Here is a 17,729-nt window from a genome sequence, read left to right as displayed (position 1 = left end):
AAGGAAATATCTCACCCCATTTTTGCCTATAAGCTAAGGCCACTGCCATCAGCTTATCTACAACATCATTCTGTAATGCTGTAGATAAGCCCCTGATGTAACCTGAAAATTAAGAAAAACTAGTTAGATTATATTTCCCTGGGGGCAGTCCTGGTTCAGTTTGGGTCTGATGGGTGTCGCGGTTCGGTCTGGTTTTGGGCTTTCTATCTTCATACGATGACGTCCTCTTCTTTGCTCCCTGTTGCGGCTCCTGCCCTCTCTGGTATTATTTATGGGGTATTTAGAAATCAATTTTCCAAAGGTTCCACTCACTCGAGAAATGTTAAATGAATCATTAGTAGTTCATAGTGGAGATGTTTTGAAAAGTTCATACTTCCACCAAGAATGGTCCGCTGTGTGCGTAGAGGCTGCAGGTCTTTTCGCCCAAACTCCTGGCCTGTAAGACTAGGCCTATTTGTAGCAAATCCATACTCAGACTGGGATTATCTTACACGGTTTTAATTTTTTATTTTTTATTACTAGGATGTGCCATTAGTTCATCATCATTAGCGGGTCTGACTTCTGAAATTCCATTAATCCTGCTAATTTTTTTTTTTCTTGAATAGTATTGTTCTTGCTCACCTAGCTCTGCACAGAACTTACTGTTCTAATATTCTGTCTTTAGGAGTGCACCGCTTCCTGTTTTTCTGATAGACAGTGCGCTCCTGATGACTGACAGTGCACTTTTGAAGATCGACATCCCGAACCAGTAGTATGGTCATGCTGTTGGTCCAAATTACCGTATAAGATGCACTTTTTTCCCTCCAAAAATGTTGATGAAAATGTGGGGTGCATCTTATAGTTTGGATGTACTGGCTCTGGCTGAGGTGGGGGAGCGATATTGGCAGAGAAGTGGGTCACAGGAGGCTGGAGCTGGTAGTTGAAGCTAACTCCTGTGCCCGCTGTGAAAGAGAAATGAATATTCACTGCATTCCACGCCCATGGCTGTGGAGGGCAATGAATATTAATTTATCTTTAGCATCCTGGTGTGATTGGCCCCATCCTTAATCTTGTATGATTGGCCCCATTAGAAAACATAAAGAAACAAACCATTATGTTTACCTTTCCGTTGCTCCCTTGCAGCGTTCTGGTCTGTTGCCAGCAGCTGCTTTATGCTTGTAAGCATAGCATGGCAGGGATATCATGTGCTGCTCGCAAGCCGAAGGGCAGCTGCCAGAATACTCACTGCCCTACACACCAGGACTGTGTGTGCAGAGAGCAGTGATGATTTATTGATCTTCAGTAGTGGGCACAGTGTCAGTCACTGGCTTCCTGCAGTTGCCCGGTGGTAAGTGGTGCCGCTACTTAAGATAAATAAATATTTACCTCTCTTGGTGTTGAGAGGTGAATAATAAATTTTTTTTTTTAATTAGTGGCATACATGACTGCTGGCGGCTGACACTGTGCATGCTGCTGAAGAGCAATGAATACGCACAGTCCTTGCGTGGGGAGCAGTGAGTATTCTGGCAGTTGTGCACTGTTTACAAGCATAAAGCAGCTGCTGGCACTGGAAGAGGATGCTGTGAGGGAGCGCCGGGAAGGTAAGTGGAATATATATATATATTTTTTTTCTTCTTGGGGTGGAGTCCAATTATAAGGATTGGGCCATGCATACCAGGATTGGGATGGGGACCAATCATATTAGAATTCTGATGGGGCCATGCATACTGGGATGGGGGGATCATTTCTACCTGGATGGGATGAGGGGACCATATAAACCAGGATAGGAGATATTATGTACAGAACTGAACCCATTTTTTTGCTTAATTTTTTTTTTTTTATATATATACAGTCTTTATTTTTTAAATTTATATAATATAACAGGAAAGGAAAAAGGGTAAATATTGCTTACATGTTTTACTTTGTAATTTCTTCCTCTAAAACCTAGGTGCGTCTTATAGTGGGAAAAATATGCTTACTTTGATTACTTTAAATACCTGATCTAAGACTAAGAATGGATCTATAGATGTCAAATAATGTCTACTTTCTTTCCCATTTTTTTTTGCAGGGAGAGTTTTCCCAATTATCCGAGTTTAGCAGTTTATCCCCAATCCCTGGATTTACCAAATGGCTCCTCGGTGCTTTCAACTCACAAACCAAAGAATTGGGACGGACCGAGCTGTTTTTGGAATCTGAGTGTAAGGAGATATCGGACATCACAGGGTTACCGGCTGTGGAAACCCTGAAACGCCTCTTTACCAGCAATGAGTGGATGAAGTCGGAGAGACTGGTGAAGGTGCTGGAGGCCCCTCTGATGAGGCTCTGCGCTTGGTACTTGTACGGAGAGAAGCATCGTGGTTTTGCCTTAAACCCTGTTGCAAATTTCCATTTACAAAACGGGGCCGTCCTATGGCGACTGAACTGGATGGCCGATACAAGTCCGCGGGGCGCTGTGGCCTCCTGTGGCATGATGGTCAACTACCGCTACTTCTTAGAGGACACGTCGGTGAATAGTGCCAGATACCTCTGCGTGAAGCACATCGAGGCCTCCGAACAAGTGCTCAACTTGGTTTCTCAATTCAGAAAGGACAGCAAGCTGTAGATGGGAACGGTCTGCAGCGAAAGTCAGGAGCCGGGAATGGTTGAGCTCAGTACCAAGTACTGTCCGCTTGGCGGTTGGTTGTGCTTTTGCCATATGATGCCTTGTCTTGTGATTGATTGAACAAGAGACATTTTAAAGATATGATTTCATGTTCATATTGGGTTTTTTGTTGTTTTTTTTTTTGTAATGTAAATTATTGCAATCTTTAAAGTTGTGCTTGATTTGCAAAACATGGCCGCTTTTTTCCATAAAAAGACCACTGCACATGTCGACAGGTTGTGTGCAGGATTGCAGGTTTCCTCGTTTGTGGCTCCCGGGTGCATTTTTTTTTTAACCCTTGTCAGGCTGCATAATTTTACAACCTTAACAGGCTGCATAGGTACAATTGTACCTTCACATATACCTCCACTGTGGGAAGACTTTACTTGGTTTCAGAAACTAAAGTTCATTCAGCTACAAATGTTATGCTGATATCTATTGTTCAGTGTTGTTACTGGTCACTTATGTTGCTGTCAATTAAGTTAATTCAAACTGGGAGTGGCTTCTACTTGTCTTCCTGCCTCCCTCCTCTCATTAGCCATTTTGCTGTTCATCTCATTGCTGTGAGCACACATTTCTAGGCTTGTGAAGTCTTCAATTTCTTGGAAACGAAGGTAGGAAAGTCTCACAGCATCTAACAGCCAGTTATACCTTTATTCTCATTATGTGGGGACAGAACAGTCAAATTGTCTTTCAGCCTGGACTTGGCTTACATATATTTTGTATGAAACTTATCACTATAGGTATAATTTTTATACGAAAAATGGATAATAATTAGTATCTACATATTGTTTTACGATGTTTTATTTATATTCAGCACAAAATACGAAGCCAAAATTCATCTAGCAAGTCATCATGAGTGATAGTAATGCTGGATCTAGTTTCCGCCATAATCCAAGAAAACGTGTTTGCAGGTTAGTATAATTTTGTGAAAAGCCAATAATGTAGTATTTCGGAAAATTATTTATTTGACATTTTTTCATATTTACAGATTTACGTCTGACGAAATAATGCGAATGCTAGAAGAATCTGATTCTGAGCATGAGGATGAATCATATGTTCCATCTGATGATGAAAACTATGTACCACAAGTGGATGTTACTGAAGAAGATTCAGACATTGAACAAGAAATGGTCATAGAGCATGAAAATGAATACGAATCAGACGAAAGTGTTGAGGATGATTCTGTGCCTCAAAGTGCAGGCGACATTTGGACTGCTAAGGATGAAACTCAATGGTGCAGTAATCCACTGCCAAATGCACAAACAAAATCTCGTAATGTCCTACGACAAAGAGGTGGCCCTGCAGCAATCAGCAACCTATATACAGCAAAAGAGCTATTCAAGTCCATCATGACTCCCGAGATGTGTGACATCATATTACGGGAAACGAATCGAAAGGCCAAGAGAGTTTGTGATGCTTACAACAACGAACTGGTACAACGTTTTCCTGATTCTTCCAAACGGCCACCACAAAAAACATTCAAGCAACAAGTAAACATTGGAGAACGAACAGTATTGGACCTAGTGAGCTCGTATAAAGGCTCTGGAAGAAATGTCACCACCGATAACTTCTTTACAACCATGGAACTAGCTAAGGTATTGAACTCCTGGAACATGACACTAGTTGGTACAGTGAGAAAAAACAAAAGGTTCCTACCTAACAACATGCAGCCTGCCAAAGAAAGGCCTGTATACTCGACAAATTTTGCCTACAATCATGATGCAACAGTCTGTTCATATGTACCAAAGAAGAACAAATCAGTCGTGCTTCTATCATCTATGCACATGACGGGAGAAGTTGAAGAGACACAAGCAGCCAAGCCAGAGATAATAAAATACTACAACATAACAAAAGGTGGCGTTGATGTTATGGATAAAATGTTGGGAGAGTACACTGTGAAACGACGAACATCACGTTGGACTTTGGCATTTTTCTACAATATGATTGATGTCAGTGGGTTAGCATCCTACATCATCTACAGAGAACACAATCCAAGCTTCAGGGCAAAGGATCAACGAAGAAAGTTCCTGAAAGATCTCGCAAATCAGCTGTGTATGATTGCAATTGAAGATCGTAGTACAAACAAAATGATAATGAGAAACCATTTGCTTCGAGGTGCAGTAGAAATGGTGCTTGGACGATGCATTGTGGTAGCATCGCAGCCAGCAGCTGGCCCCAAAATACCTCATGGTAGTCGTGGACCCTCCCCTGTTGTTGGTAGTTGCTATGTCTGCAGAGACCTGAGGCGAAAACAACGCAAGACTAGAAAGTCTTGTGTGGTTTGTGTGAAACCCATTTGCGATGAACACTCTGTAGCAAAGCCAACATGCATTACTTGCAAAGAAAATCAATAAAAAAAAGTTTCTTACATTTTCTTTTATAATGTAAATGAACAGTTTTTTACTTGTTTATAATAGTTAAATAGCATTATCATTAAAAAAAAATTTATGCTTTTTCCCTTGCATTATCTTCATTCAAAATATATGAGGTACATTTGTACCTATGCAGCTTGTTATGGATGCAAAAAGATCTCGACCCCTTATCTCGGAAGCGGGTGGAGATATTTTATTGAAATTTGGCCAATATATTCTGCACCAAAAATGTAGAGATGTCACGAAATTTCAGCCCTCTACGTCTTTTCAAAAAAAAGTTATTGCAATTTTAAAACGGAATAGTTACAATTGTACCTATTCAGCCGGATAAGGGTTAATGTCCTTTGCTCATTCTCCCTATATCCTCTATGTCTTATCAGCGCCCGCTGCTCTCAGCCACTGCACCAACAGACATTGGTGCTGGACTTGGGGAGGGTGAGTGAAGCACAGTATGGTTTGATAGACAGTGGTTCAGGCAAACTGTCAAAATGGTGCTGCCTACAATTTTGGGAATGGAGTGATTGTTTCTGGAAGAAAGTGGCCATGTTTTTTTTTTTTGTTCCCTAGACAACCCTTCAATTTATTAGTTGATATTAAAGTGGTATAAGTGAGTTTATTTGCAGTTTATGTCTTAACAGTTGTGTTGTATGGCAGACCATGATGATTTTCTCTGCAGATTTGCATATGGCAAGTTTGCAGGGGATTACATTGTGGTTTTTGTGAACAGATCTCCCCTTCCCCAGAGAAGGGACTTGCATCTATCAGGCCTTTATGGTACACCCTATGGATATGCCGTGCATTATTACATGAGTGCATTTTTTTTTGCCTGTCTTTTCAACTTTTGCTTTATTTGTCTCTTAATTTGCACTTATTTTAAAGTCACTTTTTTATGTCCTCTAGTCTATGTAATGATTTAATGCACTTTATTTTGTTTTTTGTTGTGTGTGAAGTTGGTCACAGTTAGCAATACATGTTAGATATATATTTTTTGGAAATAAAGTGTAGATCCCTTTTTTTTTTAAAGGAATTGGTCAGGTCCACAGGAAGCCTTTTTCCTACCAAGTTGATATTTTGCAGCTAGGATCTCTTATTCTTGCAAATGTTTGAGTGTTTCAGAGATTACCTACTTTAAAGGGAACCTGTCACCTGAATTTGGCTTGACCTTGTGCAGGCGTGTACTATGGAGGACAGAGAATGAACTTCAATCCAATATTGCAGCCAGTGGGTAAGGAAAGGGTGAATCAAACACCTGAAAACCCTGCTCCTATGGTTGAAGATTGTTCCCTCCAAATTCAGGTGACAGAGTCCCTTTAATGGGGTGGCTCACTTTTGAGTGGTCTTCTGTTCAGCAGATGCTTAGCTCCTTGAATGGCTGATCTTGGTGAAGTGTTTATTTTCCCTACAGAAAAATAATCGAATTACATGCTGTCCAATTAAATAGTGAGTGGAAGGTGAGTGCTAAATGGGAGATTCCCCCCGGCCCCCTCCACACACACATACACTCACTCTCTCCTACTGTGACATCAATTTACCTAATAAGACATAAAAATGGGGTCATTAAGTGCCAAAATTTAAGAAAGCAGTTTGTCAAAGTTTTTCTTTGCTGTTTTAAACTTCCTATTGATTTGTTTTTTCTCTCTCTCCTTTTTGTGTCGATAACTGATTGGGTTTTAAATGCTTCCTGCTTACGCTGTGCATATCTAACGCTCAATTACTAAGGAGTGCCAGGAGCGGACTTATAAAAAGCTGACGGCAGTGGGGAAATAAAGAACCGTCAATCTCTTCTCCTGCATTATCCGGCAATCAATAAGGCTTGTCTTGAGCGGTGGATCAAAATGACATCCACAAACAGTGACCACACAGATGAAGTTCTCGGAGATGAAAGATGTCTGCTAATCCGCTGGTGTCTGACGGGTGACTTTGCATCGTCTGTCAAACTCTTTTGTGTTGCATCAACTTTGTATTTGAATGTTTTAGCCTAAAAATAAAAACTAAATTTGATGCCAACATTGACATTGACAATATATTGATTTTTTGAGGGTTGATGTAAGGGATTTTCTAGAAATGGCTCTACCCTTGTGTCTGGTATTGAGTAGGCAATGGTAGACCCAACCTATGGTGTAGTGAAACAAAACAAACTATTCTTTTAACACCCAACATCTCATTTAATTGCTTTGTAGGTCTTGTACTTAAAGGGGTTTTTTTCTTGATGGCCCATGAATATCAGCTATTGTCGGTAATAGTTGTTTAGAGCGGCATCCCTACCGATCAGCCGTTAGTGGAAGGAGCAGTAGGGACTTCTTGACTATTCCAATAGGAGGTTGCGCTGTAGCACCTGGCTGTATCTGAGAACTTTCTGCTGAAGCCAATTGGTGGGGTGTTGTACCCCCTAATCGATCAGATCTTGATGGGCTATCTTTATGGATACTGTTGATTATTGTGTTGGCACCAGTGACCTGATCATTTGATGAATATGAATTTTGCTTGATTGTCAGATTTTCATGGCCTAATAATTGGGAATGAAGGTTTTTTACAAAGTTTGTTCCATCTAGACAAGCCACAATGTGGTTTTATTTTTTTCTATTTCCTATATTCTTCTATGTCCTTTTTCTGGGGATTTCATTGCTCAATCTTTTTTCGAAATCTTTATTGTGCACGTCGGAGCATCAAATTGCTATGTCTACTAAATATTTTAAATTAAGTTTTAATTTTTAAAAATGAAAAGGGCTTGTGAAAACAATCAATTTTTCAAAAGATCTTTTTTTAAATGTCTTCTCCATTTTCAAGCAGCTGACTATGGTGCTGTGAGGTTTGCTGGCTTTAAAGTTAGTTAGGCAAGAACTTTACATAAGTGGTTATGTGTTTCTGTATTGTTCAGCTATTTTTTTGTTGTAAGGGGGACTTGGGTCATTATTATTGTATGTTTGGGTGAGTTTGGTGTTTTTTTTTTTTTTTTTATATAGCACCATTTATTCCATGGTGCTGTACATGAGATGAGGTTATGTCAAAATACAAATATCACTTACAGTAAATAAACTAACAATGACAGACTGGTATAGAGGTTAGAGGACCCGGCCCTTGCGGGCTTACATTTTACAGGATGGTGGGGATGGAGACAGTAGGTTTGTAGTTTCAGTAGCTCTGATGGTGTTGAGGTGGCTGTGTGGTCATTGCAGGCTGTAGGTTTTCTTGAAGAGATGGGTTTTTAGGTTCAGGATCCAAATGTGGATAACTGGATATGTTGGGGGATACTTGGGAGAAGTCTTTGAGGCGATTGGTGAGGATAGAATAAGCTTGGAGGTGAGGAGTTCTTTGGAGGACTGGAGCTTACCTGAGGAAAGATATTGAGAGATTAGTTTAGAAGTATATGGAGGAGAAAGGTTATGGATGGTTTTGTAGGTCAGTATTAGTAGTTTAAACTGGATACACTGGAATATTGTGAGCCAGTGAAGGGATTTGCAAAGAGGGTAAGCAGGAGTGTAGCGAGGAGAGAGATATATTAGTTATCCATCAGGTTTAAGTATGGATTGGGGGGGGTGTTAGAAGGTAGTTCACAGAGGAGGATGTTGCAGTAGTTGAGGTGGGAGATGATTATGGCATAGCCAAGCATTTTGTTAGCGATGGATTATGAAAGGATGGATTGTGTAAGTATGTTGGATCTGGAGGTGGTGAGAGCTTAGATGTTTGGTTTCAAGGACAGGGCAGAGTTAAGGGTTAGTTTGCTAAGGTTTTTTGCTAGCGTAAAGTGTGATTTAATTTATTGTGAAAGATAGATCAGGTAGGGAAGATATGTGAGATGGAGGAAAGAAAAGTAGTTCAGATTTGTTGACATTGAGTTTGAGGAAGCGAGAGGAGAAGAAAGAGGATATGGCTGATAGACACTCTGGGATTCTGGACAGTAGAGAGGTGACATCTGGGCCAGAGAGGTAGATCTGAGTGCTATTGGCATATAGATGGTACTGGAAGCCATAGTATTTTATGAGTTGTTCAAGGTTAAGGGTATGGATGGAGATGAGTAAAGGTTTTAGAACAGAGCTTTGAGGGGTATTACCAGAGAGGGTGAGCTGATGGGGTAGTGTGGTAGAAGGAAATGCTAAATGTGTGTTTAAGGTATGAGGAGATCTAGGATAGGGCAAGGTATTTGACTTGAAAGGATAAGAGGATCTGTAGTACAAGGCAGTGGTCAACTGTGTTAAGGCATAGGAGAGGTCTAGGAGGAGTATGGAGAATTGTCTGTTATCTTTTGCTGTAAGTAGGTACAGTAGTTTGTAGTCTTGTTGATGGCAGTATTAGTGTAATGTTGTTGAGGGAAGTAAGATTGTAGGGTGTAAAAGAGAGAGTTAGATGTAAAGTGAGAGTAAAGTTTAGTATGGGTGTTTTGCTCCTGGAGTTTAGAAGCAAATGTTAGCAAAGATATGTGGTGATTGTTGGACATAGCGGTCTGGTCAAGGGATGGCTTTTTGAGGATAGGTGTGATTATGGCATGTTTGAAAGTAGAGGGGAAGGTACCAGAAGTTAGTGATAGATTGAGGAGATATGGTAGGGATGGGATAGGTGTAGTTGTGAGTATGTGGAGGAGGTGGGATAGGGTTATGTGTATAAGTGATTATTTGTGATTTTGTGAGAAGATGGGCAAGCTGTTGTTAATTGATTTTGGAGAGGGAGGTTATGGGGTTAGTGTAATGGTGTGGTATACTAAAGCGGTTTTTGTGGTGGGCTAAGAAAGAATTGCCTTGTTTGTTCTATTTTGTTTTTGAAGTGTGTGGCAACTTTCTTGCCAGAGATTAGGTAAGTTTGAAGGGGTAGATGAGGGAGTTTAAAGTGTTTTCCAAGTGTTTAGGGTTGTGGGTTAAGGAAGATACAAGGGATGTGAAGGAGGCCTGTTAAGTGGAGTTAAGAGCTGATTTGAATGGGGGTGTTTTTTGTTTGATTGAGGTGAAGTTGTTTAGTGAGTTTGTTTTGTTCTAATGTGTTTGTGTAATTGTGTTTTTGTTGTTGGTTTGTTTTTTGTTTATTGTGTAGGCTTGTCTATTGATTGTTTGCTCTCTGCTGAGTGTGACAGGGGCTACTGAGTAGATGGCTGATGCCAGACTGGCATTGTCTAAACTAGTGGATTGTCTGTTGTGGAGTGAAGCTATGGAGGATATTGGTCTACTCGAATATGTGAGTGTCTAGATGTGTGATCTTTTTGTTGGGGGGTGTATGTTGCTGGATATTGGTGATAGGGGAGGAAAATGATGAGAATGTAAGTAGATGGTGGTTAGATAGAGTGAGCGGGAGGTTGTGAAGTTAGATAGGGAGTAGAGACTGGTAAAGTGTATGTCTAATGTATGTCCGTTTGTGGTTGATTAGGAGGACTGGATAAAGTCCATAAGATGATGTAAGTGACATGAGTTTGTGAGACTGTTGTTACATAGGTCAGTAGGGGAGTTAGTGTTTGTGAGTGTAAGCTCTGTATTTGTGATTGCCTTTACAGTTAATTTTGAGATGTAAAGAGGTTGTTGTTCCCATTGAGTTGTTTTTTGAAGGAGTTGGCATTCTGGCTAGATTCATAGTGTGCAGGGTGGTGGGTGTTAAGAGCATGGATGTAATGTAGTTTAGTGTTTGTTGTTTATATAGCTTTTTGAGTGCCATGAGGGTGTATTAATTAGAGTTATTAGCTGTGTGAGTTTTTGATAGTGAGATATGTAGTCAGCAGTAAGGCTAGGGCAAGGAGGTGACGTAATTAAGGCTAAATTTTTGTTGTGGTTGTGTTTAAAGAGATTATGTTTAGCTGTAGTAATTGAGTTAAATGTAGTCAAGAGTTTAGTCTTACCTTCTGCTCCTTCTGTCTCCTATTTCTGTAACTATTTCTGCTGCATCCTTATCGAGACATCCTTAGGAGACAGACCACGGTCACACAGACCTAGGCCACTACATTTATAGTCAACTAAGGGCACACCAACGAGGCCAGGTGTGTGAGAAGAAGGAGGAGGCTCAGCAGGAAGTCCAATTACACACAGGTGAAGACAATTAGGAGTCAGAAGACAAATGCAAACAGAAAATGATCACATCCAAATGGACACATTAAGCCACCTGTGTGTTAAAATCAGCAAAACAAGAAGAAAAACAGGCAGGCAACCAAGAAAACAAAAAAAAAAAAAAAATCGGGATAAGCAACAGCACATGTAAAAAACACTTGAAGATACTAATAAATCAAAAACAGAACAGGAATAAACAGTATAATACAACAACAACTAAAAATACAAATAACATTCTGAGATGTATTAACAGAAGCATATAGTCTAGATCACACAAAATCATTACTGCCCTCTGTCCCTCTTTGCACACACCTCATCTGCAATACTGTGTATAGTTTTGAGCACCACATTTAAAAAAAAAAAAAAACAAACTAAAGCAAATTCAGAGAAGAACAACCAGAATGGTGACCCATCTACAAACCATGTCCTGTAAGAAACGATTACAGGATTTGGAAATGTTTAACTTGCAAAAAAGAAGACTGAGAGGAGACTTAATAACTATCTACAAATATCCCAAGGGCTGTCACATCATAGAATAATCATCTTGATTCTCATTTGCACAACAAAAGACTTAAGGGGATTAAACTGAATGGGAGGAGATACAAATTAACAAAAAAAAAAAAAAGATCAATAAGTGGAACAAGCTGCCACAAGAGGTGGTGAGGTCTCCTTCCATAATGGTGAGATGATTTAGTGACTCCTACTCAGAACATAGAATTAGACAACATGACCCAGGAGGTTCCTTCAAACTCTATCATTCTAAGATTCAAAGTTGTCCAAGACAAACACCTCCATGGACCAAAGCCATTTTCTTGGCAAAAAAACCGAATAAACCAAACCACTACAACAATATCAAAGATTTCAATATATTTCTGTCCTCAAGTTTCTTGATTGATAATATGATTACACTATCTTCCCTTCCTCTATCTAGAGTAGAGGTATCACATTCATCTCTAACTTACTTAAACACAGAGGGGAATGGAGACTGTTCAATATTACTGGATCTGAGGACACTCACAAATATTAATAGTACACAATATATATACACACACACATATACAGTACAAAGTTTGGACAGACCTTCTCATTTAAAGAATTTTCACTGTTTTCATGACTATGAAAATTGCACATTCACACTGAAGGCATCAAAACTATGAATTAACACATGTGGAATAATATACTTAACAAAAAAGTGTGAAACAACTGAAAATATGTCTTATATTCTAGGTTCATCAAAGTAGCCACCTTTTGCTTTGATGACTGCTTTGCACACTCTTGGCATTCTCTTGATGACCTTCAAGAGGTAGTCACCGGGAATGGTTTTCACTTCACAGATGTGCCCTGTCAGGTTTAATAACTGGGATTTCGTGCCTTAAAAATGGGGTTCAGACCAGCAGCAGTTGTGTTGTGCAAAAGCCTGGAAAAAACACACCTGATAGTCCTACTGAATAGACTATTAGAATTTGGCTTATGGCAAGAAAAAAAACAGCTAAGTCAAGAAAAACCAGTGGCCATCATTACTTTAAGAAATAAAGGTCATTCAGTCCAAAAAATTGGGAAGACGTTAAAAGTGTCCCCAAGTGCAGTGGCAAAAACCATCAAGCGCTACAAAGAAACTGGCTCACATGAGGACCGCCCCAGGAAAGGAAGACCAAGAGTCACCTCTGCTTCTGAGGATAAGTTTATCCGAGTCACCAGCCTCAGAAATCGCAGGTTAACAGCAGCTCAGATTGGAGACCAGGTCAATGCCACACAGAGTTCTAGCAGCAGACACATCTCTACAACAACTGTTAAGAGGAGACTTTGTGCAGCAGGCCTTCATGGTAAAATAGCTGCTAGGAAACCACTGCTAAGGACAGGCAACAAGCAGAAGAGACTTGTTTGGGCTAAAGAACGCAAGTAATGTACATTAGACCAGTGGAAATCTGTGCTTTGGTCTGATGGGTCCAAATTTGAGATCTTTGGTTCCAACCACCGTGTCTTTGTGCGACGCAGAAAAGGTGAACGGATGGACTCTACATGCCTGGTTCCCACCGTGAAGCATGGAGAAGATGGTGTGGGGGTGCTTTGCTGGTGACACTGAAGAGAATATATTCAAAATTGAAGGCACACTGAACCAGCATGGCTACCACAGCATCTTGCAGCGGCATGCTATTCCATCCGGTTTGCGTTTAGTTGGACCATCATTTATTTTTCAACAGGACAGAGACCCCAAACACACCTCCAAGCTGTGTAAGAGCTATTTGACCAAGAAGAAGAGTGATGGGGTACTTCGCCAGATGACCTGGCCTCCACACTCACCAGACCTGAACCCAACCGAGATGCCTTGGGGTGACCTGGACCGCAGAGTGAAGGCAAAAGGGCCAACAAGTGCTAAGCATCTCTGGGAACTCCTTCAAGATTGTTGGAAGACCATTCCCGGTGACTACCTCTTGAACATCATCAAGAGAATGCCAAAAGTGGGCAAAGCAATCATCAAATCAAAAAGTGGCTACTTTGAAAAACATAGAATATAAGACATATTTTCAGTTGTTTCACACTTTTTTGTTAAGTATATAATTCCACATGTGTTAATTCATAAATTTGATGCCTTCAGTGTGAATGTACAATTTTCAGTCATGAAAATACAGAAAAAACTTCAAATGAGAAAATGTGTCCAAAATGTTAGTCTGTACTATATATATAGAGAGAGAGAGAGAGAGAGAGAGAGAGAGAGAGAGAGATATAATCACATACCATACTCATGAGTGGGTTGCAAATATTACATAAAGTACACAAACACTGCTGTAGATCACATACAGAAACAAACATCTATTAGATCACTGTGCAGTTGCGTCCACCTCTGTTCAAAAGGTAGACTGGACCATATATATTACATAGTATGGGCAATAGATAACAGTAGTATTACAGTATCCTGATACTGCCATACATACAACACATAGAGGAAAAAAAAACAAAATTTACCCAGATCAGTGGACAACAAGAAGTACCAGACAAATAAATATTCAAACAAAAAAGCCTTTACTTAATTAAAAAAAATCACAAACAATAGTTCGATACCAAAATGAGCACATAGTAAGAAACTTGCAAAAATTAATATACCGGATATTCTCAAGTATAAGCCAACCCCCTAATTTTGCAAAAAAAAAAAACGGGAAAACTTAATGACTCGAGTATAAGCCTAGGGTGGGAAATGCAGCAGATACCGGTAAATTTCAAAAGTAAAAAAATATAACAATAAAAGTAAAAATAATTGACACATCAGTAGGTTAAGTGTTTTGGAATATCCATATTGAATCAGGAGCTCCATATAATACTCCATAAAGTTTGATGGCCCCATTAGATGCTCCATATTAAAATATGCCTCATATAATCCTGCATAAACGTTAATAAGGGCCTCATAAGATGCTCCATAGAGATATTTGCCCTATATAGTGCTGCACAAGTGATAGGACCCCATAACATCATCCATACAGTCACTTGCCCCTTATGCTTTTGCTGCCATACCAAAAAAAAAAACATACTCACCTCTCTTCACTCAGGACACCCAGAACTTTCAATAATTACCTGCTCCTCGTTCCGGTTCGGCTCCATCTTTAGCACTGACATTCAGCAGAGGACGCGCACTGACTACATCACGGCACCCTCTGACCTGAGCATCACTGCCAGAGGACACTGAAGACAAAGCCGCACCAGAACAAGGAGCGGAAAATATCGCGCAGCACTCCCCTCCCCATATACTCACCTACTGCTGATGCAGTCCCTGAACGTCCCTGCTTCCTCCACCGCTGCATCTTCCTGTAGTGAGCAGTAATTGTTACCGCTCATTACAATAATGAATATGCGCCTCCACCTCTATGGGAGGTGTAGACGCATATTCATTACTGTATTGAGCAGTACCATGGGACCGCTCAGTACACAAAGAATCTGCAGTGCTGGAAGAAGCAGGGACATCCAGGAACCGCACCAGCAGTAGGTGAGTAGAATTACACAGCCCCTGCTCACCCTCCCCTGCCAACCCCTGGGTATGACTCAAGTATAAGCCGAGAGGGGAACTTTCAGTCAAAAAAAAATGGGCTGAAAAATCTCGACTTATACTCGAGTATATAAAGTACTTGGATATATATACACACGAGTATAAGCCAAAATTTTCACCCCAAAAAAATAGGCTGAAAGTGCCCCTCTCGGCTTAGACCCAAGTCATGGTCGGCGGGTGAGGGGGAGCAACAACGGTCACATACTCACCAGCTCCCCGTGCTCCTGACGCAGTCCGTGCATGTCCCACGGTCTCCGGCGCCAACAGCTTCTTCCTCGGTTCAGCAGTGACATGGTACCGCTCATTAAAGTAATGAATATGAACTCCACTCCCATAGGGGTGGAGCCACATACTCATTACTGTAATGAGCACTACCAGTGACCGCTGAACAGAGGAGACCATCTGTCCAGGAGAAGCTACCAGGGACCGCACCAGGAGCAGGTGAGTATTTCATAGTCACCTTTCCTCATTCCACCGCTGCCCCATCTTACATGTCCTCTTGCTGCGACTGTTCAGGTCAGAGGGCGCAATGAAGTACTAGTGTGCGCACCACCTTCTGCCTGAACAGTCAGTGCGGAGAGACGGGACGCTGAGGAGCAGCGACAAAAGGTGAATATGTCATTTTTTTGAAATTGCAGCAGAAGCATTATATATGGCACATTACTATGTGGAGCATCTTATGGGGCCATAATGAGCTGTATGGAGCATTATATGGGGCATCTTATGGGGCCATAATCCGCATTTGTGCAGCATTATATGAGGCGTATTTTGTATGGAGCATCTTATGGGGCCCATCATGAACCGTATGGAGCATTATATGGGGCTCCTGATTCAAGATGGATATTCAAAAACACTTAACCTTCTGATGTCTCAATTTATTTTACTGTTATCGATATCTATTTTTATTTTTAACATTTACCGGTAGCTGCTGCATTTCCCACCCTAGGCTTATACTCGAGTCAATAAGTTTTCCAAGTTTTTTTATGCAAAATTAGGGGCGGTCGGCTTAGACTCAGATCGGCTTATACTAAAGTATATACGGTGTGTATATATTATATATATATATTACCAACAGCAGACGAATTTAGGGGAAAGGTAAATAAAGCTGGTAATAATCACATAAGAAAGATCAAATAGAGTCATAATTATAGAAAAAGAGCCCTCCTTCAAAAATAAATCATTCAAAGACATTTGATATTTTGTTTTACATAGACAAAAATATTCGATATTCTGGAACAAAACCAGAAGAATATGCACATGAACATGTAATGTATATAGAAAAAAAGAGAGGGAAGGGTTATGTCCTAACACCTTACCATACAACATTAAAAATGGAAAAGACACAAATATGAAACAATAAAACTGCTTAAGTGCAAAATATAAACAAGAAAAATGCACCACATACGATGCATGAAATACAAAAGAAAATGACAATATAACAAATTTATAGATTAAATGTAATGCAGCACATGAAGTACAGTGTAGCACATAAGGTGCAAAATAAAAAATAACAATCAATGAAGGAAAAGGGGCCTGTACCTTTAAGGTCCACCAATCCTAAAGTAGCGCACACACCCCCGACGCACTTTTCGGAAGTAAACTCCTTCGTCAAAAATAAACAGACTGCTATAGCAGTCTCATTGCATCCTAATAAAGAAAAAACAGACTGCTGAATAGACATCACGTAGGGTACACTGACAGTTCTGTATATACATCACATAAGATACATGATGCTGTATATACCACAGAGTACAGTGACAGTTCCCACACAGCAATCGGTTCTGATGAAGATCTCAACAGAACAAAATGTAAATTTGACAATTGCCAAATAAATCTGTTACACATTCAAACTATCCTGAGTGACAAGTTTATTGCTAACATTAGGACTTATGTATATATTAGAAAAACATAAACACTGTTGTACATACATAAAAGACTAAGGTCATACAGTACACATCACTGTGCTTTATATATTACATAGAATTACTTGAGACTTTGTAAACATATCAGAGGATACACTGAGATTGTTGAATAAATATCAAATAAAATACACAGACAGCAGTATACATCACAAAAAGACTGCAGTATATACATCACATAGGATACAGTAAGACTGCTTTACATTAGAGGATATACTATGCTGTATATACATCTCATAGGAGATATTAAAACTGCTCTTTATAAATCACATAAGAAATATGTGAAGTGCTGCATAAACATCACATAGCATACACAAACTGCTGTATATACATCACATAAGATACAAAGAGACTGCTGGATATACATCATATAAGATACAATGACACTGCTGTATATGCATGATATAGATTACACAGACTTGAGACTCCTGTATACATCCCATAGCATACACTAGTTACTATGTGATGTATATACAGCAGTCAGTGTCTGCTATGTGATATATACAGCAGTCTGTCTCAAATGTGTTACATGCAATAATCTCAGTATCTTATGTGATGTATAAACAGCAGTCTTGGTCTCCTAAATTATATATATTCAGCAGTGTCAGTTTGTATGTGATGTATACAGCAGTCTCAAATCTGTATAACCTATATGATGTATATACAGCACTGCCATTGTATCCTATGTGGTGTATAAATATTTTCAGCGATGTATATACAGCAGTGTCAGTGTATGCATTAATATGTATATACAGCAAT

General features: G+C 39.9%; 1 protein-coding gene across 1 annotated transcript in view; it reads left to right on the top strand.

Annotated features, from left to right (window-relative positions):
• MLYCD (malonyl-CoA decarboxylase) overlaps positions 1-7,002 on the top strand; it is a 44,000-nt gene extending 36,998 nt beyond the window's left edge. Inside the window, exons 5-6 of the mRNA XM_069739201.1 lie at positions 2,048-2,920; positions 5,328-7,002. Of these exons, the coding sequence (XP_069595302.1) occupies positions 2,048-2,581 (534 nt within the window). The 3' untranslated portion in view covers positions 2,582-2,920; positions 5,328-7,002. The remainder of the gene's footprint in view (positions 1-2,047; positions 2,921-5,327) is intronic.
• The last annotated feature ends 10,727 nt before the right edge of the window (positions 7,003-17,729 follow it).

This window comes from Ranitomeya imitator, chromosome 9, assembly GCF_032444005.1.
Source record: "Ranitomeya imitator isolate aRanImi1 chromosome 9, aRanImi1.pri, whole genome shotgun sequence".
Taxonomy (NCBI): domain Eukaryota; kingdom Metazoa; phylum Chordata; class Amphibia; order Anura; family Dendrobatidae; genus Ranitomeya; species Ranitomeya imitator.
The sequence above is the reverse complement of the archived record's forward strand: the minus strand, read 5'-3'. Positions and strand labels throughout refer to the sequence as shown.